This window comes from Typopeltis vanoorti, chromosome 5 (genome assembly GCF_054136105.1).
Source record: "Typopeltis vanoorti isolate ZY-2024b chromosome 5, IOZ_Tvanoo_1.0, whole genome shotgun sequence".
Taxonomy (NCBI): Eukaryota; Metazoa; Arthropoda; class Arachnida; order Uropygi; family Thelyphonidae; genus Typopeltis; species Typopeltis vanoorti.
The window spans coordinates 106,697,332-106,721,529 of NC_143553.1; the positions used below are offsets into that span (position 1 = coordinate 106,697,332).

Genomic DNA, 24,198 nt, shown 5'->3' on the forward strand with positions numbered 1-24,198 from the left:
TTTATCACCTTTTTTAAAAATTACTCTGGATTTAGAGAAAGATGTTGAAAATTTATTTATCACTAGGTTAGACTATAATAGATTTAGTTTAATCCTTTATCCCAGTGAGAGCAAACAAAGTTTGCGCCTGAAAATATCTTCAGGACTAAATATAGTGTTGTACTATCTTATCCAGTAAGTAGTGCAACACCAAGGCAACTCGTGGCAAAGGTGGAGCAAGCTACCAGGCACTTCTAACCCAGTATCTCCCATAATGCAAAAAATGGGTTAGAAGTGCCTGGTAGCTTGCTCCACCCTTGCCACGAGTTGCCTTGGTGTTGCACTACTTACTGGATAAGATAGTACAACACTATATTTAGTCCTGAAGATATTTTCAGGCGCAAACTTTGTTTGCTCTCACTGGGATAAAGGATTAAACTAAATCTATTATAGTCTAACCTAGTGATAAATAAATTTTCAGCACCGTGTTACAGACTGTCTAAACAGCTGGCCAACTCTCTGTCCCCCCTCACCGGAAATTCAGCTTCCTATATAAAAAACTCTACTCACTTTAAAGCCCTCACAGAAAATTTAACCTTGAATAATACAGACATATTAGTAAGCTTTGATATCTCCTCCTTGTTTACTAATATTCCCTTAACTGACACTTTATCTCTTTTAGAAAACGTTTTTCCCCCTGACATCTTAGATCTCTTTTCCTTTGCCATCAACTCTGGGTATTTTGCTTGGAATAACAAAATCTACAAGCAGATAGAGGGAACCGCCATGGGCTCCCCCCTCTCACCCCCCCTTGCCAATTTCTATATGGAAGATTTCGAAAAACGAGCCATAGACTCAGCCCCACTCAAACCTTCTATCTGGCTAAGATATGTAGATGATGTGTTCTCTATTTGGCCTCATGGCCCAGACACGTTAGATTCCTTCCTTGGTCATCTCAATAGCCTACATCCAAGAATCCAGTTTACTATGGAAAAGGAAAAGAACAATTGTTTACCCTTCCTAGACACCTTAGTCACGCGCCTGCCTAATGATACACTTGCCTTCACTGTATACAGAAAACCCACACACACAGGCAGATACATTCACAAACTCTCCCACCACCACCCCTCACAACAATATGGCATCATTAAAACCCTTACCAAGAGAGCCCACAATCTTTGTTCCAGTGGAACCGCCCTCACTACTGAGCTTAACCACATACACAGAACTTTCCTCTCCAATGGCTACAGCGAACACAGTATCAAAAAAATAATCAATTCCTCCCCCACTCCCCGTCCCTCTCATCAACAAGAATTTAAAAATGCCATCACCATACCCTACATCCGTGGCACTTCGGAAAAAATAGCTAAGATACTAAAAAAGTATAACCTACACACAGCATATAAGCCCTACCGCAAACTGGCTACCCTTATCCGTTCTACGAAAGATCAGCTCCCTCCTCTCTCTCTGCCTGGAGTTTACAAAGTACCCTGTTCCTGTAAGCTTGCGTACTTTGGACAGACAGGCAGATCAGCATCCATCCGCCTAGAGGAACACAAGTCGTACATCGTTAAACACAACTATGGCCATTCAGGCTTGGCTGACCATGTTTTGGACACCACCCACAGAGTATCATGGAAAAAAACCACCATGCTCCACCACAGCAAATTCAAGAAAGAGAGACTTTTCTTAGAAGCAGCAGCAGCTCTCAAAAACCAACCAAATCTTAACAAATACGGTTGCATTAAGCTTCCGAAGATTTGGGAAACAGTCATCGCCAGAGGTCCCACCTTACATTCCAGGCCACCTACAACTGCCCTTAGAGGGCGCTCCACCTAGATAGGACTTTATTGTCACCCACGTGGTTGGGCTTAGTATTGTAAGTTTTTGTGTGCATGTTACATTAATTGTCTTTGTAATCCCCGTAGATGTCCTAGTGACTAGGACGAAATATAGGAAGTATTAAATTCTATTTTAATTCTTTGTGAGTGCTGTAAAAAGTCCATTAAATCTCCAACATAATGTCCTCACAGCACTTAAGCCTCTACACAAGAGTGCTCTTATAGTAGATTCGCCTAAATTAAAATGTTTACCAATCGCCATAGATCCCTTTCCTTTTGCTAAGCGATCTAAAATTGTAATTTTTCATTTACAAAGAAATTGCTTTTCTTTGCTTTTTTTTCTCCATTGGGCCAAATTAAATCTTTAAAATAAAAATTAGTAAAATTTAGACTTTGGATAATGAAAAGACAAACACTTACTCACATGCAAAGTTAAACTTCATGGATACTCACTGCTTACACGTTACTCACGTTACGCCAGAATGTGCTGCAACATGCTGTTCATTATGTACAACGGTACATAAGTTTTGAAGTTATGCACTGCATAACTTAAAATCCAAATAAAAAAGATACGCATAAAAAGAGACCTGAGTGTATGTGTGTATTTGTGTGTGTGTGTGTGTGTGTGTGTGTGTGTGTGTGTGTGTGTGTGTGTGTGTGTGTGTGTGTGTGTGTGTGTGTGTGTGTGTGTGTGTGTGTGTGTGTGTGTGTGTGTGTGTGTGTGTGTAAAAAACCAGGTTTCACCAAACTAGCTTCTTCCGAACAGAAACAAATTCATCACATTAAACTCTTTTTATTATTAAAAATTTCATAATTTTTGTTTTTACTGTATGTATATTGGATTTGTATAACTAAAAATGTATTCAGTAATTTAAAAAAATTGTTTCACATGTTCATAATTTATTAGAAAGCAAATATTAAAATACAAATACCTTTATCCTGTTCAACTAAAATGTTATTATAACTTTTCCCAAATTTCCTATCCTAGAGAGGGGTTATGCAGGTGGTACTAAAATTTTAAAACAAGTATGCAAGTACTGAAAGTTTTATTATTATTATTTTATTATTATTACGGGTATCTACATGGAGTCAATAGCCTCATTGCAGTAGACCCAAACTAGCAAAACAATATCTGTCATATCTCTTCTTGAATTCATTTACAGACGAAGAGCTCACAACTAAGTCAGGCAATGAATTCCACTCATTCACCACCCTCCAGGCAAAAAAATCTTGTTCTCACACCCTTGTTAACCACACTCTTCTTTAATTTCCAGGGATGACCTCTTGTTCTTCCATCACTATCACATAGCTGAAACATTTCCCCTGCATCAATCCTATAAAAATCTTTCAGTAATTTAAATGTTTCTATCATATCCCCTCTTCTCTGCCTATCAACCAACCTCTGCAATCCACAAGCTCTCAATTTATCAATGTACATCACTCGCCAACTTAGTCACTCTTCTCTGAACCCTCTCCACAGCCTCCTCATCTCCAAGGAATCCAGGTGACCAGATTTGAGCACAGTAATCCAAATGTGGAAGTATCAACACTTTATAAAGGGAAACAATAACCTCTTAATCTCTGGATATCAGTGGGTTCCTCAACAACCTGTGTGCAATCTTGAACACCTTAGCAATGTGTCCCCTGAACTTCATCTCCCTATCTACCAACACTCCTAAGTCCCTAGCTTCATCAATCTCTTGGAGTACTGTTCCATCAATGTAGTACACAGCTGGTAATCTTTTAATCCCAAAATGCATGACTTTACACTTTTCCACATTGAACTGACATCCATTACCTTTTGCCCATTCTACCAGCTTATTTAAATCTATAGCAATGTTTGGGAAACATTGCTATAGATAATAAGTAAGATGCATTTATTATTATTAACATCTGATCTCCATGGAGTCAGAGGGTCATCATAGAAGGTACACACTATCGAACACAAAGTTCATCCAACTGTACCATAAACTGATTCAATGTGTCTACATTCACAGCACACGCAGGCAATGAATTCTGCTCACCAACCATGCCATATAAAGAATCATCTTCCCTCTTCTGCTTACACCCTCCTTGTACAGTTTCCAGAGATGGCCTCTTGTTCTACCCCCCCCCCCATTCTATGAACAATCTCTTCCATGTCAACCTGATAACAACTCCTGACTAGCTTATATGTCTCACTCATTTATACTGTAATGGTTTAGATTTATCTGATATTTAGGCAGAATTAATGATCCTAGTGGTTTGTAAACCTTCAAGATGCATCAGTAAAGTAAAATATCATTATCAACATCATAATCAATTCTCTGATATGTACCTTAAAGGGGTTTATAGGCTACTATGATAGTACTACATGATTATATTTACATTACTAATCTCCAATCAACAATTTTACTTCAAAGTAGACTATTATTTGTTAGCACTCCAACTCTGTCATATCTAACATTTCAATTTTTATAGCATTTCTAACTGAATCAATTTACCTAGATATTGGTCTTCCTCTAGGTCTCTTTCCTGCCATTTTGGCATCAAACACCTGTTTTACTTATATTACCTTTCCCATTCTGTTTAAAACACCATATACCACATTAAATTAGTCACTTAAGGGTCAAAGTCTTCTCCCAGTAATAACTGGGAGGAGGAGACCACATCGCCTTTCAGGAATGCAGAGAACTGACTGGGGCTTCTGACATAATGTCCAATCCTCACCTTCACGTGGTGTACCCTGTTAGTAGATATCACTGGGTACTGAACGAATGAGGATGGGCTGGCAATATGGAACTTAGCCAACCAAACTGTACTTTTTATTGGCTTAAAACACAAATGCATATGATGGTACGATATGAAGAAATTTCATGCCGGCTAGGAAGTATGAAAACAGCTTCCATGCTGTTTTCATCAGGGAACCAGAGTGAACAGTGAAAAGTCAGCTAGTGAAACAAACTCCAAGAAGTAGAATAAACCCAACATCAGAGGAACTAAAGATGGGAACCATCAATATAAGAAGTGTCATAATGAAAAGGAAAAGAATTAGAAAAGTATCATGTGGACATAACTCGCATTAGAGACAAAGAAGACAAAAAAAGGTGAAATATAACTAAATAATAAGTATAGGATGCTATTTTCAGGCAATAATGATTTGCCCTTTAACTGCTGATTTTATATTCTACTGACATTGTCCCATATGCTGAATTAATTTTGCAAATTTTTTTTATAAAAAATCAATTAAAATTCTTACAAGTAAGAAGTCAAGACAGCATCATACATTCTTGATATACACTTGTTCACTCACAAAAATAGCAAGTGTTTTATAAAATTTTATAATCTGCAAGGGGTGTCCACTTGAGGGCGCCATTTTTTTCTGCGCTCGAGTTAACTCGACCGTAGCAATTAAAGGGTTAAGGAGATGAAGGAGAAACAATAGCATTCAACACCAAATATGAAGATAAACTTTTTAATTGGAAGGCAGTTTCAAGTAGAGTTACGTGGGCAAACTTCAAAATGGGAAAATGGACAATGAAACTTATTTGTGCCTGTGGTCCCACAGAAGGCTCTTCTAAGGAAGAAGTGGAGGAATTTTTTGAGTCATTAGCACAGGCAGCTGAGATAAATAAAATGGAAAAAGTAGCCCTTGTTGGAGACCTGAACAGCAGAGTAGGAAATTAATCTCACCAGGCATACAGGAACATTTGGGGAAAATTTGGAGAAAAAGGCAAAGCTAATAATAATGGTAAGAATTTACCACTTCTGTTCAGGACACAGACTAGTCATTAAAAAAACCATGTTTAAACATAATAAATTTAGTTTAATCCTTTATCCAAGTGTAAGTAAACAAAGTTTGTGCCTGATAAGTAAACAAAGTTTGTGCCTGAAGTATCTTCAGGACTGAGGCAACTTGTGGTAAAGGTGGACCAAGCGCTCATCACACCTTGACTTAGTATCTCCCATAATGCAAAGCACATCTCCTTGAGGACATGTATAATGTTATGCATTAAGGGAAGGGCCAATACCCAGACCGGTTTCAACCTTTATTGAAGTCTCATCAATGGGAGCCAAACCCAGAGGTGGTTATACTAAGGCAGAAGCAATGGAGAAGTCATATTTACCTATATGAATTGCCAAAAGGTGTCTCATCTTATTATTAAATTACTCTGGGTTTAGAGAAAGATGTTTGAAGTTTTTTTTTTCCCCACTTGGTTAGACTACAATAAATTTAGTTTAATCCTTTATCCAAGTGTAAGCAAACAAAGTTTGCACCTGAAGTATCTTCAGGACTGAGGCAACTCATGGTAAAGGTGGACCAAGCTCTCACCACTCCTTAACTTAGTATCTCCCATTATGCAAAGCACATCTCCTTGAAGACATGTATAATGCATTAGGGGAAGGGCCACTACCCAGACTGGTTTCAACCTTTACCACAAGTTGCCTCAGTCCTGAAGATACTTCAGGCGCAAACTTTGTTTGCTTACACTTGGATAAAGGATTAAACTAAATTTATTAGTTTAATAAATTAAGGTTGAAAAATAAGTAGTGGCCCTAATGCATAACATTATGCATGTCTGCAAGGAGATGTGCTTTGCATTATAAGAGATACTAAGTCAAGGAGTGATGAAAGCTTGGTCCACCTTTACCACGAGTTGCCTCAGTTCTGAAGATACTTCAGGCACAAACTTTGTTTGCTTACACTTGGATAAAGGATTAAACTAAATTTATTATAGTCTAACCAAGTGGGAAAAAAACTTCCAACATATTTCAAGATGTGCACAAGTTCATTTGGAGAGAAGAAACAAGAAATAAGTATAGCCTCATTGACTACGGCATTGTTGATAGTGATATCATAAAGCTGGTTCAGGATACAAAAGTGCACAGGGGATTTGAAATTGGAAGTGACCATTACTTAGTACTAAGCAGGATAAAAATGGACATCATGTTGAAAAGAACAGTATTGTAAGAAAGTTTTAGAAAGAATTAAAGTTAAAAAAGAGGTTATGGAAGGGATATAAGGAGAGTGGTAGAGAGCAGATGCATGAAGAATATATGACTCAGGCCAGGAGAGTGACTAGTATGGTGAGGAAGGCTTGGTTTGGTTTGGTTTATAGTTTATTTGGCACAAAAACTACAAAGGTCATACTGTGCCATACTAAAGGTTACAACATTAGCATTTACAGAAAATTTAAAAACAATATGTCTACAAGACTCTAATTTCACAAAGCGGCATCTCTAAGTAAACAGAACTTCTGCAGAGGGCACAGCAACACACAAGGTCTGAGGTTATTACAGTAGCGCAAAAATAGTTAACATTTTATATATAATTAACATTTATAGTTAATAGTTAACATACAATTAATAGTTAACATTTATATGTTAACAATAGTTAACATATAGTTAACAATATATTAGGATTCCTTGGAGATGAGGAGGCTGTGGAGAGGGTTCAGAGAAGAGTGACCAAGTTGGTGAGTGATATAAAAAATGCTCCCTACATTGATAGATTGAGAGCTTGTGGATTGCAGAGATTGGCTGATAGGCAAAGAAGAGGGGATATGATAGAAACATTCAAATTACTAAAAGGTTTTTATAGGATTGATGCAGGGGAAATGTTTCAGCTGTGTGATAGTGATGGAAGAACAAGAGGTCATCTCTGGAAATTAAAGAAGAGTGTGGTTAACAAAGGTGTCAGAACAAGGTTTTTTGCCTGGAGGGTGGTGAATGAGTGGAATTCATTGCCTGACTTTGTTGTGAGCTCTTCATCTGTAAATGAATTCAAGAAGAGATATGACAGATATTGTTTTGCTAGTTTGGGTCTCCCGCGATGAGTCTACTGACTCCATGGAGATACCCGTAATAATAATAATAATAATAATAATAATAATAACAATATTTGGCCATAAAGGGATTTGTAGATGTATGCGTGTGTTGAAAGCTCCTGATAAGATAAGTGTTATTTTAAGTTATCGTTGATAAAATTACTTGAACATTACGTAGTTTTGTTTGCCTTGCGTATCTTAGTGCATTTGTTTGGGTATTTTTGGTGTTTCATTTTATAATTTGATAAAATACGTTAGAAGTAAGTATGACTCCCGTACGAAGGAAAATGGCAGCCAGCAATGATGGTTCACCATCTTTATTCAAGAACGGTAATATAAAGGAGATGATTCAGTGTACTATCTGCAAGATGTATGCTTTGCGGAGTGTGGTTAGATGATAATAAAGGAGTGAATGTGTGTAGAAAATGTAGGGAGAATGAGGAATTAAAGTGTATTTCAGGTCGTGACTGTGATATTTTTGTCAAACTTCAGAATGAAGAAAATATTGATATGACAAGAAATGGCGAGGTTGTACCAGAGAGCTATGAGGGTGTGAATGATAGTATTAATTCAGAGCATATTAATGGTTTTACAGAGAATAAAAAAGATGAGATAGATGCAATGAATGAGATTGCGTTGTTGAGTGGTGCGACACAAAGGGCAAAACAGCAGCTAGAGCGTATGAGCAAAAGTCGACTGAACGAACCAGCCAATAATAAAAAGTATGACAGGAAAAATAAACGTATGAGTGTGAACATGAACAAAATGAAGGATAGAGTGCTGTATGGAGACTCGTTAGTACGAGGTGTGTTAGTAAAGGATTTGACAAAATCGTACCAACCTGGTGCGACCATAAAGGACGTAACTGAGTCTATTAGAGAGCAAAAGGAAAGGGTGAAAGAAATGATTGTTGTGGCAGGTACGAATGATTTGAAAGGAGATAAAATGGAAATGATTGAGGACCTGAATGAATTGTTTGAGATAGCAAAAGAAAAGAGTGAGAGAGTTAGAATGATTAGTCTTTTGCCATGGTATGACAGTGAAATGCTTAAAAGGAGGGCAATAATTGCAAATGACTTTATGCATGGATTATGTATGACGAGTGGTTTGGAATTTGTGGATGTGTGGAGTGAGTTTGATGGGCGAAAGGATCAATATAAGATGGATGGCTTGCATTTGAATGGATACGGTGCAAGGAGACTTGAGAAACTGCTGCTGAATGTAGTGGATGTGCAAAATCAGGGAAACTAGATTTATTAAGTGGGGGAGTAGATATACAGTCCTTAGGGAGGCAGTTGAATGCATGAATGAGTATAATATGCCCAAGCGAATAAGGACAACAAATCAGAATGGGATAGTTAATATAAGGCATCAAGGTAGGGTTGGGGCTAATGGGGGGTCTTAAATTCATGTACAATAATGCTAGGAGTATTAGGAATAGGAGTATTAGGAACAAGAAGGAAGAGTTTTTGGCCATGGTTGGCACTTCCAGACCACAGGTTATTGGTATTAGTGAGTGGGATTGAATGTGATGGTTATAGTATGGTCAGGAATGACAGGGAGAATAAAATGGGGGTGAGGAGTAGTGTTGATGATAGCTGATGAGCTGCAGCCAAGGAGAATAGAAGTTGAATTGCAGGATAGAGAAAAGAGCACATTTGAGGCCATTTGGTGTGATATTGTGGCTATCAGAACTAAATATACAATTGGGTGCTGCTATAGACCAGGTGATGGAAAAGATGGTGGTGACAGTATGCACAAGCAAATACAAGAAATGAGTGGAAGGAGGGTAATTACTATGGGAGATTTCAACTATGGTAGCATTGATTGGAGTGAGGAGAGAACACACGGGAGGAAGGAATTGGATTTTATGTGGTTATTAAGGGATAACTATTTGCGACAGCATGTAATGGAAAATACTAGGGATCAGAGAGTGCTTGACTGAGTAATTACATCTGAGGATTTGGCTGTAACAAATATGACCACATTGCCACCAATTGGTAAGAGTGATCATAGGGTCTTCACTTGGGAGGTGGCTAAAGGTGTGGAATTTACAATTAAGACAGGGTACATGTGGAATTATCGGGCTGGAAAGTATGACAAGCTTAGGAGTTTGATTGATTTAGTGCCATGGCATGTACAACTGCAAGGACTAGAAGTTGATAGTGCATGGGGTGCATGGGAGGCAGTTAAGAAGTGTTTGCATGAAGCAATGGCTGACTGTATACCTAGAGTCTGAATAATAAATCAAGTAGGGGTTAAATGGATGAATAACACCATTACGCTTGAGCTACAAAAATAGAAACAACTATGGAGAGAATTTAAGGAGAAAGGTGACCAGCAGGCACATGAACGGTATAAAGCGCAGGCCAGAAGGGTAACGAGTGTGGTAAGAAAAGCAAAAAAGGATTACGAAAGAACATTGGCCATGCAGGCTAAAGAGAATCCTAAACAGTTTTTTCGATATGTTGCAAGTAAAAGGAAAAATGTATATGGCGATGGTAGGGACGTAACTGAATCGGCTGATATAGTTGAGTTACTGAGTGAGCACTTTGCAAGAATATATCATCCAGGTAATGACATTGCAGCAGCGAATGAACCAGTAGATTATACAGGAATTGTGGCGAATGAAGTGGAGGTGAGTAGTCTATTGAATAACCTCAATGTCAATTGGATGGTATACCAGTTTCGTGTCGTACGAGAAGCGGCTAAAGCATTATCAGTACCCTTGACCATTTTGTTTAATTTGGGTCTTGGGTCTGGGTTAGTCCCGAGGGGGCAGAAAGAGGGGAAAATAGTTCCACTGCATAAAGGTGGTTCCAAGACTGCTGTTGTAAATTACCATCTGATTAGCATATCAGGAATCATTGTAAAGGTCTTAGAGAAATTAGTCAAGGAAAGAATACAGGATTGGATAAATGAAAATGGAATATTGTATGGGGGAAAACATGGTTTTGTGAAGGGTAGATCATGCCTCAGTAACTTGCTCACGTTTTATAACACAGTGACGGCTGAACTGGATAAGGGTAATGGGTTTACAGTGATTCTACTGGACCTTGCCAAGGCCTTTGACAGGATACCACACGGAATTCTAATCAGTAAACTGATTAGAATTCCGTGTGGTATCCTGTCAAAATTCTAATCAGTAAACTGGAGCAGATGGGGATGGATATAGGGTTGGTGAGATGGATAAGAGGGTGGTTGATGGAGAGATACCAGAAAGTGGTTTATTCAGGAGTTGAGTCCAAAAGACGACTTGTGACTAGTGGTGTGCCACAGGGTTCTGTTCTTGGACCACTGCTGTTTAATTTGTTCACTAACGATATAGGGAAGGATCTGAGAGGAAGTGTTCACTTGTTTGCTGATGATTCAAAGTTGGATAGAGCAATTGTGAGTGCACAGGATGTCAAAATTTTGCAGGATGATTTGGATAGTTTGGAGGACTGGGCTAGGGAAAATGGATGTCAATTTAATGTGGCAAAGTGTAAGGTTATGGATTTTGCGGTGAAAAGATTAGCAGCAGTATATCACATTGGTGGAACCGTACTCCAGGAGATTGATGAGGCCAGGGATTTGGGAGTGTTAGTGGATAGGAAATTGAAGTTTATCGGGCACATTGCAAAAGTGTCTAAATCAGCTCATCAAATCACTTGGCTTCTGAAAAATACTTTAACATGCAGAAACAAACAAGTTGTTGTTCCTCTATATCGAGCCTTGATAAGACCCCATGTGGACTACTGTGCCCAGTTATGGGTGCTAGGGTTTCTTCGTGATGGGGAGGAAGTGGAGAGGATCCAGAGACGAGTGACCAAGATGATAGTTGGTCTGTGGTATGAACCTTATGATAATAGGTTGAAAATTTGTGGGTTACAGAAATTGGTCGATAGGCAGAAGAGGAGTGATATGATTGAGACATTCAAATTACTGAAGGGTTTCTATAAGATTAATCCAGAAGATATTTTTGAAAATAGCACTGGTGGTTGGAGGACTAGGGGGGCCATGCATGGAAGCTGGGCAAGAATGTGGTTGACATGGGTGTTAGAGCTAGGTTTTTTACTTGGAGAGTGATGAATGAGTGGAATAAGCTGCCAGAGTCTGTTGTGGGTGCTACGACCATGAATGGGTTCAAGGCAATTTATGATAGATACTGTGTGAATGTCAAATAGTTGTTCTTGACATGATGTTAGGGCCTCCCTCGATGAGTCTGTCAACTCCTTGGAGTATCCCAGAATAATAATAATAATATAAGTTAATACATAATATATGAAACACTAAGCCAAGGTATGTAGTATCTACATATATGTAAAATTATAATAGATGCCTTTATAGCAGTACAAAAATAGGCAAAAAGGGATTATTATACAATATGCATGGATGAAAATTAAATTTAGCAATGCAGTAGAAACAGAATTTAGAACAACTAGAAAGTACACAAATAGGTAAGATGTCCTACAGCACTACATGATTATTCAAAAAATAAAGTAGTAAATAAGATGCATATACGAAATGTATGTTAAGTGATGCAGTATCTACATATAAACAAAATTACTGCAGAGGTTTCAGCAGTACATAAATAAATAACTATCGGTCAACATATACAAAACAAGTCAAGGAAAGCAGTGTCTACATGGCGAAACTGGAATTTGAGAAGAGATTGGTACTAAGATCCAAAGAAAATCCTAAGGAATTTTTTAGCTTTCTGGCCAGTCAAGTTCTTTCCTAATATCCTCGTTTTTAATATGATATTTCCATTGATGCCATCGTGGAAGAAAATGACATTGTGGGATAAAAATGGGAATATGATGAAGTTGTTCAATGAACACTTTATTGGAGTATTTCATCCTGGAGGAGTAAGTTTTAATACTAGAGGGATAGGGCAGGTTCGAGGTTTGAAGATGCAGGAGGGAGAGCATGTTCCAAATACCGAGTACTCTGGATGTCAGTAAAGCTGTGGGACTGGATGGTATTTCACCACGAGTTTTTGAGAGAATGTGCTAAAGAACTGACAGCTCCTTTAACCTGTCTTTTCAATAAAAGTCTGGCTATAGGAAAGGTGCCCAGGGAATAGAAGGAAGAGTGCCATTGCATAATGGTGGAAGCATACTGGAAGTGTCTAATTATAGGCCAGTTTGTGTGTCATCAGTAGTTGTTAAGATCTTGGAGAAAACCAAACAAAAGACCAAACTTAGAGTTGAGTTAGAAATAAAGCATTTCTTCTAAGACTAGAGACCACAGATATTAAGAGTTATGTGACAAATTAGGGGGAGCGTAATGATGATCATTGGCAGAATCATATTAAAATGAAGATATTAATAAAGAACTTATTATTATTATTATTTGACACCTCCAGAGAGTCCAAAGACTCATCGAGAGAGGACACCTACTCAACAATTCTCTGTCTCCAAGCTACCAACTACAATGTCATCTACTGCCCATCATCACCACCACTAGTATTTTCACAGACAATCACAAACATCCATGCCCACGTGGGATTCAAACCCACGAACTTGACACTCTTAGTATTCAAGAATGTGCATGAGCAGAGCTAATCTAAGCTGGTATGGGCACTTAAATAGAATGGGTGAGGAAAGGTTAGCAAAACAGGATTGTGATGCCAAGATGGCAGGAAAGAGACTCAGAGGAAGACCAAGGCTAGGCGGATTGATTCCGTCAGAACTGCCTTAGAAGAACAAAATGTTAGATATGACAATATTGGAGTGCTTACAAGATCGACTAATTTGGAGGAAAATTGTTGATAGAAGATTAATAATAATGTTCATTTAATCAAGTAGTGCTGTCATATTAACTTGAAAACTTCTTGAGGGTTATATCAGGAAATGAATGATGATGATGATTAGCTATGTTCGTACATTCTTGAATGCTAACGCTGTCATGTTCCTTCCTAATATTTTCATTTGTAATATGATTATGTCATTAATGTCTGTTCAATCCTCCAATATTTCTCAGAACTCTCATACTGTGATCCCTAATCTCTGATCAAGTGCTTTATTTCTAATCCAACTCTCAGATCCATAAGTTAAAATTGGTTTGAATACTGTCTTGTATGCTGCTAGTGTAGAGTCTGTCTAATTTCTCTCTCTCTTATTATATAAATTTATTCATTTGACTTCTTACCATGCCAGCTCTGCTTAATTCTTTTTATTAGTTCCGATTACTCATATTGTGTATGACTGCCCAAGGTGCCAATTTCATGGTGGTAGCCTACAGGACATCCACAAGGTGTCGGATGAGGCCTTGGATTGGCTTTCCAGACTGGACATTGACCTGTAGTTGGTATGATGGTTGTGGTGGTGGTGGTGGTGGTGGTTATGGAGGAAACAGAAGATCAAGGTCCCATTTCACCACAAAGACGCTATTCTCCTAGTCATTCTCATAGTCTTCGTTGAAGTATCAGCAGAACTCCTCCTCATGCTAGAAGATGATGATGCAAAGTGAAATGGGTTTTTTCTAACGGATCAAGACTTTCACACAAGTCATAACTGCTCTCTAATAAAACCTTGGAAACAGCTACATTTATGTTGTGATGTGTTGAGAGAACATATAGTCTTGTCATATTTGGTGCAGTAGGATGATAATTTTCCCTGACTTGATTATAACAAATTACTTTTGCTTTTTTTAAAAAAAGGAAGACTTGGAAAGCAGTCTGTGCCTTTTATGTAATGAACTTTTACATGTTAAGATTTTCATCATTTGTTTCTGGATATTGTGATTGTACATTTCACTTGCCAGTTTCACAAAGCCATATGTATAAATAAATAATTAGTTCCAAATTTAATTTACTAGCTTCACTGTGCCTAAATACTGAAATATTTTATTTGTTCTATGCATTCTCCATTGAGAATGCAGTGGAAGTTTTCTATATTCCTGTCTATTTTCATAGTTTTGGTGTTTTTATCATTAATTGTCATGCCAAATTTATTACAGCTGTTATTCCATCTAGTTAGAGAATTCTGGAGACTTACACTGGATGTGTTTAGGAGTACAACACCATCTATAAAACAAACAGCTAAATTTGATATCTCTGATTCTAATGTCAGATTTGAAGTAAAATAAAAAGTAAAATATGAATGTATGGAAAATGAAGAGATTCTGGTACAGTTAATTGTGCATCAGGAGATACACAACTCACAGGATCAGGTTATGATTGTACTGAGGCAGCTAAGCCTATGAAACGGTGTATTACTTTGTGTGTGTGTGTGTGTGTGTGTGTGTGTGTGTGTGTGTGTGTGTGTTCGTTCCTACCAGTTTGTTTTACTTCTTGGAGGAAAAAAACACTGAAACCTCTGATAAACTCACTTGTTCCCAACTACAAAGTCCATATGGAAAAGTCCTTAGTTCTTCACATCTCCAAAATGGGCTTCATATCAAAGATCTTTCTAAATGAAATGAAGTATCAATCTTCTAACTGCTTTATAAAGTCATACTTATACATTTATACATTTTCAAATCTATATAACTCACAAATGTAGGCTGATTAATTTTTAAATGTAACAGAGTAACATGAATCAATAGTTAATTAGCAATTTTTGAATGCTGGATTTCAGAATTTTATCTATAATAATACTAATAATAAATGGCTGTTTTATGATATTTTCATTAGCATTTACCTCACTATCAATACCCAAAAGAAATAAGGTAAAGAAAAATAGCAAAGACCACAGTGATGAAACAGGCATTTTAGCAATACCATCTGGATATACCACAAATGCTAGACTAACACCTAAAAAATAATAAACAATATATAGCATTATTTCTTTATGTTTTATAATAATTAAAATTTAATTTAATAAATAATATAGCTTCACTAATGCATAAATAAATAAAAATAAAAATATACTCTTTGCACTATAACTTAAAGCTACAGCATTATTCTTACCAGTAGCGCAATACAGAATTAGAGAATATAAAATCTGGAGGGTGGCACACATATAATTTAGTATAATATAATATCACATATAATATATCCAATCTATATAAGACAAGATGGTCTCAATCCACATTGAGATAGAATGCACCAAAGCTTTGCTTACTCATGCCATATAAGAAATTAATCACCATACTTCATATCCTACAACTTACATACTCCACTACCTACAACTGCCCTCAGAGGGTGCTCCACCTAGATAGGACTTTAGTGTCACCCACGTGGTTGGACTTAGTATTGTGTGGTATTTGTGTACATGTTACATTAGTTTTTTTGTAATCCCTGAATATGTCTCAGTGACTGAGATGAAATACAGGAAATATTAAATTCTATTTTAATCCTTTCTGAGTGCTGTATGCAATCCATTAAGCCTCAACATGATGTGCTCACAGCACTTAAGCCTCTACATATGGACTCCATATCCATCTGACAGAAAAACCACAGTAAACTTATAGTCAGATGATTTTTTTTAACCTGTCCAGTGTACCTACTCTGTAACTAACAGGCTGTTGTTTTTGAATCCCACAGAAATATGGGATGTTTGATAGAGTCCTTTGGTGATAAATGATTCCCTTGGTAGAAAGTAGTTTTGCTTAGCAACAAAGTATATTATACTTTGCAAGAAATTAAATTCTTCTTTTTAAACCTTATCCAAGCATAAAGAAAAACAAAGTTTACACATGAAGAATCTTCACAATTAGTCGCATCTGAGTTGAGCAAGCTGACTGAAGAGATTAGGAGGCTGGAGAGGTTGCATAGTGCAAGAGAATTAGAGAAGGCATGAGAAAGAAAACAAGAGAGAGGAGAAAGCAAGATAATGGGAGAGACAGGATAAAGAGAGGGAACTAGAGAAATCAAAAGAATGTGAGAAAGAGACAGAAAGATAAGAGGAAGGAAGGAAAGTGGAAGAGAAAGAGTGAGAGATTGGAAGTAGAAAGGATCAGAAATGCAAGTGAGAGAAGAATGAGTGAAGCCGTTCAGAGTGTCATGTATGGAGATTTGATTATTTGGGATGAACAGAGTAGAGTGCCAGAGAGTGCTTGCTGAGAAGAATGATAGAGAGCGTTGCAATGGCAGTGAAGTAAGGTGAAAATATAAAGGAAATGATAGTGTTGATTGGCATAAATTACCTGGGAGGTAGTGTATTATCTAAGAAGAGACTTAAGACAGAGGGGAGATAGAGTATGTTGCCTCCACTCTTCATTATCACTCAGTATGATAATACAAGTGGTGGAGAAGAGAAGTGATAATAAATGAGATGAATAGTAAGAATGTGTAGGAAGAGGTGGGGGTCTGGAATATGTGGATGCAGAGAATATATTTTAGGATAGAAGGGAGCCATATACAAGAGATGTATCACATTTGAACATGGAAGGATACAGGAATTTGGAAAGACTGTTGTTTTTCTGAGAAAATGAGTGTGAAGGCAGGAAACTAGAATTGCAAGGGTGGAACATAGCAGGAATGGTCTCATGTGGGGGATAGCAGCCTGAGAAATGAGAAGTTGTATACTATACTGAGTATGTGGGTAGTAATAATAGCTATGTGAATACAGGCAATAGATTGGTTTTCCTGTATGCAAATGCCAGGAGATTAGGAAAAAAGGGAATGAGTTTGTGGCACTGATTCAACTCAGTCTCTCTAAAGATAGTTGGTATTAGTGAAACTTGGTTAACTGAGGAAGATGTTCTGACAGGAATAGAAATTGAATGGCATAGCATATTCTCAGCATGACAGGAGAGGTAAACATAGTGATGAAGTGGTACTCATGATAAGAAATAAATTATACCCTTTTAAAGTAGAGAATCAGAGTGGAAATAACACTAATGGCTTTAGTATATCATGCAAGAAAGATGTTTATAGGACAAGATATTTAGTGTGATGGTGGTGGTATAGATGTGATGAGCAGGAAATGTTTATGCAAATTAGTATGGTAAAGTACAAAGTGAGCAATCATTATGAGGGATTTCAACTATAGCAATATGAACTACTACACAGAGGAAGTAGCATAAAGTACTAAGGGAACTGAATTATTGGACTTTAGATACAACTTAGGCAAAAAGATTGTTGTTTTTCTTGGAAAATGAGTGTGTAGGCAGGAAATTAGAATTGAGGGTGGAACATGTGGTGGATGGAACACAAGGATCAAGAGTTTTGAACTACATCATAGCATCAGAGGATCTGATTGTGATTGAGATGTAATACTTGTCCACAGCTAGTGAAAGTGATCATATGGTCCTGACTTGGAGGATGAATAGGCATGTAGAAGTATTACAGTTGAAGGAATTTGTGTGAAATTATAAGGCAGGCAACCATCATAAACTTAAAAACCAGTATATGAAATATGTTTGAAAGAAGAAAGGTCAAGAGTGTATGGGGGAAACACTTAAGAAAAATTTGTCATCAGCAGTAGCAGTTTACAAGAGCAAAGAAGATAAGCAATATATATATATATATATATATATATATATATATATAAACAAATGGATGATAGTGAAATTCAACAGGAATTGAATTGTAGATGAAAAAGAGATACTGGAAGGCATATAAAGAGAGCTTGCATGAGAGAGAGAAAGAGATGGAGAACTGTTGCATAAGAAATACACAGCTCAGGCTAGGAAGGTGACTATAATACAAGAGAAGACTAGCACTGCAATCCAAAGAAAATCCCAAGAAATTTGGTTTGCTACACAGCCAGTAGAAGTAAAAATGATTGTAAATAAATTACCCTGCTGGATTGACGTGGAACTCATATAATTTAATGATCATTTTAATAGAGTGTTACATCCTGATAAAGCAAGCATTATTCCTAGAAGTATTAGGATTGGATACATTCCAAATACTGTATGCTAGATCTCAGTAAGACAGGAGATCAGATGGAATTTCACTCTCCTTCCACTCTCCAAGAACCTGCCATGCTGAATGACTTATTAAACAGCCAGGTTAATGGCACTGTCAGTTCCACAGCACATTTCCTTAAATCAGTGTTTTTTAAACTGCAAGTTGCAACCAATTAGTGGATCACAGTCAGCATTTTTTATTAAATAGAATAGAAAATATCAGTGTATCTGACTGATTTTGTAATTTTTAAAATAAAATTAAAAACATGACATGGTTTAAGGCAATGTTTTTCACACTTTTTTTTGAGCACAACTCACAATAAGATACATTTTACATCACAACTCCACACACACACACGCACACAAAGTGTGCGTGTGTGTGTGTGTGCTAAATTGAAACAAAAGTTACACCAAACGATATGTGCCCTTATTACATATCCTTCTCTTGATTTACACTCACACATAGACCCACACTTCACCATGCAGGCTTTCGCAACGGAAATCCTACAGAATAAATTGGTTAATCCTTATTCCAGAAGTGTCTTATAGTTGTAGATCCATGTGTGTTCATGGGGCCAGTTTGCCTGTTCCGATGGACAAAAAATCCTGACTTTATATAATAAAATAAAAAGAAAAACATAACAAAATTAATATCAAATATGATTTTCATAAGTGTGCCATCCATTGTGTTTTATAGTTGATATCATTTTGTACAAGTGTTCAAATTTTAAAGACTACAAAATCTGTCAGATCCACTCTGATGATGATTGGTGTAAGTGAATGACCTACACCAAGGTTTCCCAAATGGTGTTAAATGAACACTGGTATTCTGCGGAAGGTGAATAAGTGTTCCTCAAGAAGTTCTCCTGGAATTTGTCATTTTAGTTTTCTAAGCATTTTTCATTAATAAATATTTTATAGTGGAAATATTCTGAGGAGAATAATATTCATGAATATGTCGAAAAGCTCAGACCCAGAAGGCCTATTAACATCTGTGTAGCAAATGTTAGTGACCAAGCCATATATTTTTAAACGTGGAACTATTCATGAATTATCGTAAATTTTCACACATCAAAACCTTTCAACATTTGGGAAAGGGAATACCGTTGTTTATGACCAATCATAAAAATTGCCTGCAAGCCGATTACAACAATGGGTGGCATATCCTCTGTTTTAACAACTGAATGAAATAACATCTGTGTTGCAAATGTTAGTGACCAATCAGCATGGACTGAAATTGAATATCAAGGTACTCTGTATCCGTTTCTCAAATCTAGTAATACTGAATACTTTATTCGCAAGTTCATATTGTAGGGTGAAAGTTCTTGTTTCGTAACTGTATTGCCGTGATTTTTTAAAAGTAATATGTCTACAGATTTAAATTTTAATATGAATAAGAGACAAGGGACTTTGTTTAATTTTGGTGTTAAGAAATCTCTTATTGAAGGTGTTTGTGACACAACAGATAGTGATTCGTCCACCTCCAGCCTACAGAGCGATCTCCAGGATGTGCAAAAGGAGGAGAAAACTTCCAGCACACAGAAAAAAAGTCTGCATTCACTTGAAAGTACTTATAATAATGTTATACATTTTTAGCGATCAAATTGGGATATGTCAATGAAAATCAGCACAAATTAATTCAATTATGTTGGCCTGAGGAAACTACAATATGCTACAAGATTTCATTAGTCCAGTGATTGATAACTGATTTAAATGTAATTTTATATTTGTCAAATGTCACACCGTGTACATAAGTGCACTAATACTCTTTATGATTATGGCATAATTAATTATTAATTTTGTAATGTATCAATAATTAAGTATTAATTAAATAATTAATGATTAATTAATTGTTAATACATTACAAAATAACCAAGGTGTTCCGTGAAAATTTCAGGATTTGTGAAGTGTTCCATCGTAGGAAAAACCTGGGAAATGCTGACCTACATCAATCATCATCAGAGTGGATGATGACATCATCAGAATAGTAGTGTGTGGTAGGTCATCATCAAAGTAGGTGATGACTTACCACTATCACCTACATCAATAAGACTCTATAGCTCAGTCGGTATAGACGAAGCCCTTTAGTTGGAAAGACCTGAGTTCGCTTCCCGTCCATGATGTGCTGGTCTCATACGGAGGTAGAGGGGTTTTCACCCATAAACTCGGGTTTTTCATCCCTCAGAACAGGCAAACCGGCCATGAACATACACAGATCTACAGTCATAAAATACATACTTAATCCCTCACTAGGAGAGCTAAACCAGTCCTAAGGGACAGTTGAGGAATGGGGGGGGACCCCCACATGAATAAATAAAAACTTACACCAATGCCTACCACCACCACTAGTATTTTTTGTCTGTAAATTGCATGTGTTCTCAAAGCTGATTTGTCTATATGTAGGATGAAAAATTTGAGTTTCCAAGAGAAAAACCTTACTACCTCTGTATGAGATCGGCTACCTCACCTTCAATTCAAAGAACACATATAAAGATTCCTCTCGTCATGATGAGAATCAAACTTAGGCATTTTCCATTCAAAGGATGCAATGTAAAGGTATCCCTCGATTAACATGGTTAATTAATTCCTTGATGTTACTGCATATATCAAAATCGTGTTAACCAATGATTGATTACTGTATTAATAGTTTTTTTTAGGAAAGATAAAAAATGAATGCAAAGTAAATGTTTAATAAGTACTTGTACCTACATTAGTTGCTGCAATTTTTTTATCAAAAGAATTTATCAAGAGTCATTTGAACAGTTTTAGTTTTTTCTTATCGGCATAAATTCTATGATAACAAGCAAAATGACTCTCCAGACCTCGGTAAACAAGCATTTTTCAATTAACATCGGGATCCATATCCATTACTTCCTGCTTAAGCAATTCTAAACTGCGAAATATTCCATCCAGTTCTTTGACTGTTATCTCCTTTGGAACCTCATCTTCACATTCCATTTGTTCGTTGTCTTTATATGTGCGTTGTTGTTCAATTTCAAGAAGATCGTTGTCACTGAAATCTTTTAAAATTTGAATCCAATAATTGTTTAACATCTTCTGCATCAACACCATCAAAACCAAGGTCTTCACAATTCCAACGATTTCTTCAACCACATTATTCACAGGATTTTGAAAACAACCTAAGTCATTAGCACATTCTGGCAAAAGGTTTTTCCAAACAGCTTTCATGCAGCTAGAAGACACTTGCTTCCATGAATCAAGAATGTTTTCAATTGCATGTTTAATGTCCAATTTTTTCAAAAAAATTTTGGAGCGTAATTGCATTTTCTCCTGTTGTTGTTTCTATTGCCTTTGAGAATGTCTTTTTAAGAAAATAGGCTTTGAAAGTTGCAATGATGCCCATGTCCATAGGTTGTAGCAATGATGTCGTATTTGGTGGGAAAAATAAAACTTTCACATTCTCACAGATCATTAAGAGAATTTGGATGACCAGGTGCGTTATCTAAAAGCAAAAGATCTTTGAAAGCTAAGTTATTTCTCTTGCAATAAGCTTCACCTGCTGAACAAAAACAAGACTTAAACCGAAGAATAGACTTTGGGTAACTCAAGCCTTCTGATTTGCCTGCCAAATTACAGGTAAAGAGTTCTTGTTACATCATTTTAAAGTCCTTGGGTTCTGAGTTTGATAGACAAGCAGCAGTTTTAATTTAAAATCTCCATTAGCATTCCCTCCAAGCATAACAGTTAAGCAATCTTTTGGTACTTTATAGCCAGGCTGCACTGCTTCTTTTTTTTGATATAAAAGTTCTAGGTGGCATTTTTTTCCAACAGAGGCTAGTTTCATTCTACATTGAAAATCTGGAGGTAATTGTAATCATTTTCTTCGATAATTTTCTGCAACTCAGCAGGAAATGTGGATGCAGCATCTTCATCGGCACTTGCAGCTTCACCTGCTATTTTCACATTCTTTAGTCCAGCCCTAGATTTAAAATTTTCAAGCCAGCTTTTGCTAGCTGCGAATTTTGAATTGTCTTCTTTTTATTAAGTCTTGAAAACAGGCTTAGAGCTTTGGCCGTGATATTATAGGCACTAATTGGAATTCTCTTTTGATTGCAGTCTTCCATTTCAACCATTATAGACTCTGGTTACGTGTGCATTGCATACCTGCAGATGTAACTTTACCTTGCTTGCAATACTCATCAGCTTGGATAAAAGAGTGCATATTGTAGACTCGTTAAAACCAAATTCACTTCCAATCTTACTTTTACTTTCACGACGTTTAAATCTTTTAATTATATCAAGTTTTGTATCTAAGGTAATTACTTTCTCTTCTTTTTTCACTTAATGACTGGTTGTGGGATTGCTCTTATTCTTCAACATGATTAATGGGCTGTAAAATTTGCAAAGAACTTAATTTGTAAATACGTACAGCAGAACAACTACAGCTTGTAATACACCCACTCTTAATACTGGCAGTGAAGTAACTGGCTGGCAATCAGGCTCTGGGAGCACGGCTGCATGGGAGGAATGATATCATCATGTTCACGCCATGAGGCTTGCATGTTCATGCGTGGTAAATTTAAAGGTGCATTAATCAAAATTCTTGCTGCATATATCAAGGGATTGCCGCAATTAATTTTGCCACATTAATCAAATAATCCCGCATTAAGAAAGGGATACCTGTATAGTCATTCTTCCAATTGTGCTAGACATTCTTCTAGTTGTGCTAAGTTATTAAACAGTAAAGTGTTATGTTAGTACCCAAGTGTTGAAGTTCATGGCAGAAATGGTTAAAGACTTCCTTATACCAAGTTCTGCTCTTATTAATGGAAAGAATGTTAATGCCTGAATGTTGTAGCAGTCTTAAGAGTTAAGCCCAGAATGTTATAGTATTGAGGTACTGTTAAGGTGTGTGTGTGAGTACCTCTCTCCAAAAACTCTGAATAATCTACAAGATCATTTTAAATCTCACTGAGTGACTCAAAAGAATAGCATTAAAATTCATCAGATTCTCAATGGAGGCCGTACTCAGTGATAGACAAAAATCGGTCACCAAGCAGCACTGCTCTACTCCCTGGAATCAATCCCAAAGATGAACATTATTAAAATGCCATCCGTGGGAGCCAGGCCCAAAAAGATACCAAGGTTAACTATTAACTGCTTTGGCAGAATGTGACTGGATCTGTGGTCTTTTATCCTTTTATTGGAATTTTGGATTAAGGAATATTAACAGGAACTTGGCTCACCCAAGTTTCCGTTAATAGTTGTAGTTGACAAACCAATGAGATTTGTCAACTACTTGTTTGCTATGATTTTTTGGGATATTTGTCCTGAAACGTTTGTATTAATCTAACATTAGGTGATAGACCATAATGGACTTGAAATAGTACTGAGCCTTTGGCTTTCCTAGTGTGGGCTTTTGGCAGTGGGTATTATAAAAAACTTACCTGTTCAATATGGTTTTGGGAAGTTTGAATTTTGCAGCCTTTTCACTTAGGAAAGTTTTGATCTCGAGAATATCAGCTTCTCAATGAAGCTGTATGTTTCTTGGGAACCATGGCTTGGTTTGCCAAGTGGTTAGCATATCTGCTCTCCAGCCAAAAGGCTGTGGGTCTTAATCCTGCCGTGGGCATGGATGTTTGTGACTGACTCTGAAAACACTAGTGGTGATATAGTTCGCCCAACGATTAGAGGTCCCTCGACACTTCTGCGCATGTCAGAAAAAGGAGAATCCATTCCGATAATAGGGTAATCAGTCTGTCTTCTGGGATGAGTTTGTTTATTATTACAGGTCGGAAAATTTAGCTTTTCTTTTACGAACATTG

General features: G+C 36.9%; 1 protein-coding gene across 5 annotated transcripts in view; it reads right to left on the reverse strand.

The window, feature by feature from the left end:
* Nucleotides 1-24,198, reverse strand: part of LOC150106709 (sodium- and chloride-dependent glycine transporter 2-like) — a 626,004-nt gene that overhangs the window by 245,448 nt on the left and 356,358 nt on the right. For all 5 annotated transcript variants that reach the window (XM_090393293.1, XM_090393295.1, XM_090393296.1 and 2 more), the window contains one exon: nt 15,256-15,368. In XM_090393293.1, the coding sequence (XP_090249419.1) occupies nt 15,256-15,368 (113 nt within the window). The remainder of the gene's footprint in view (nt 1-15,255; nt 15,369-24,198) is intronic.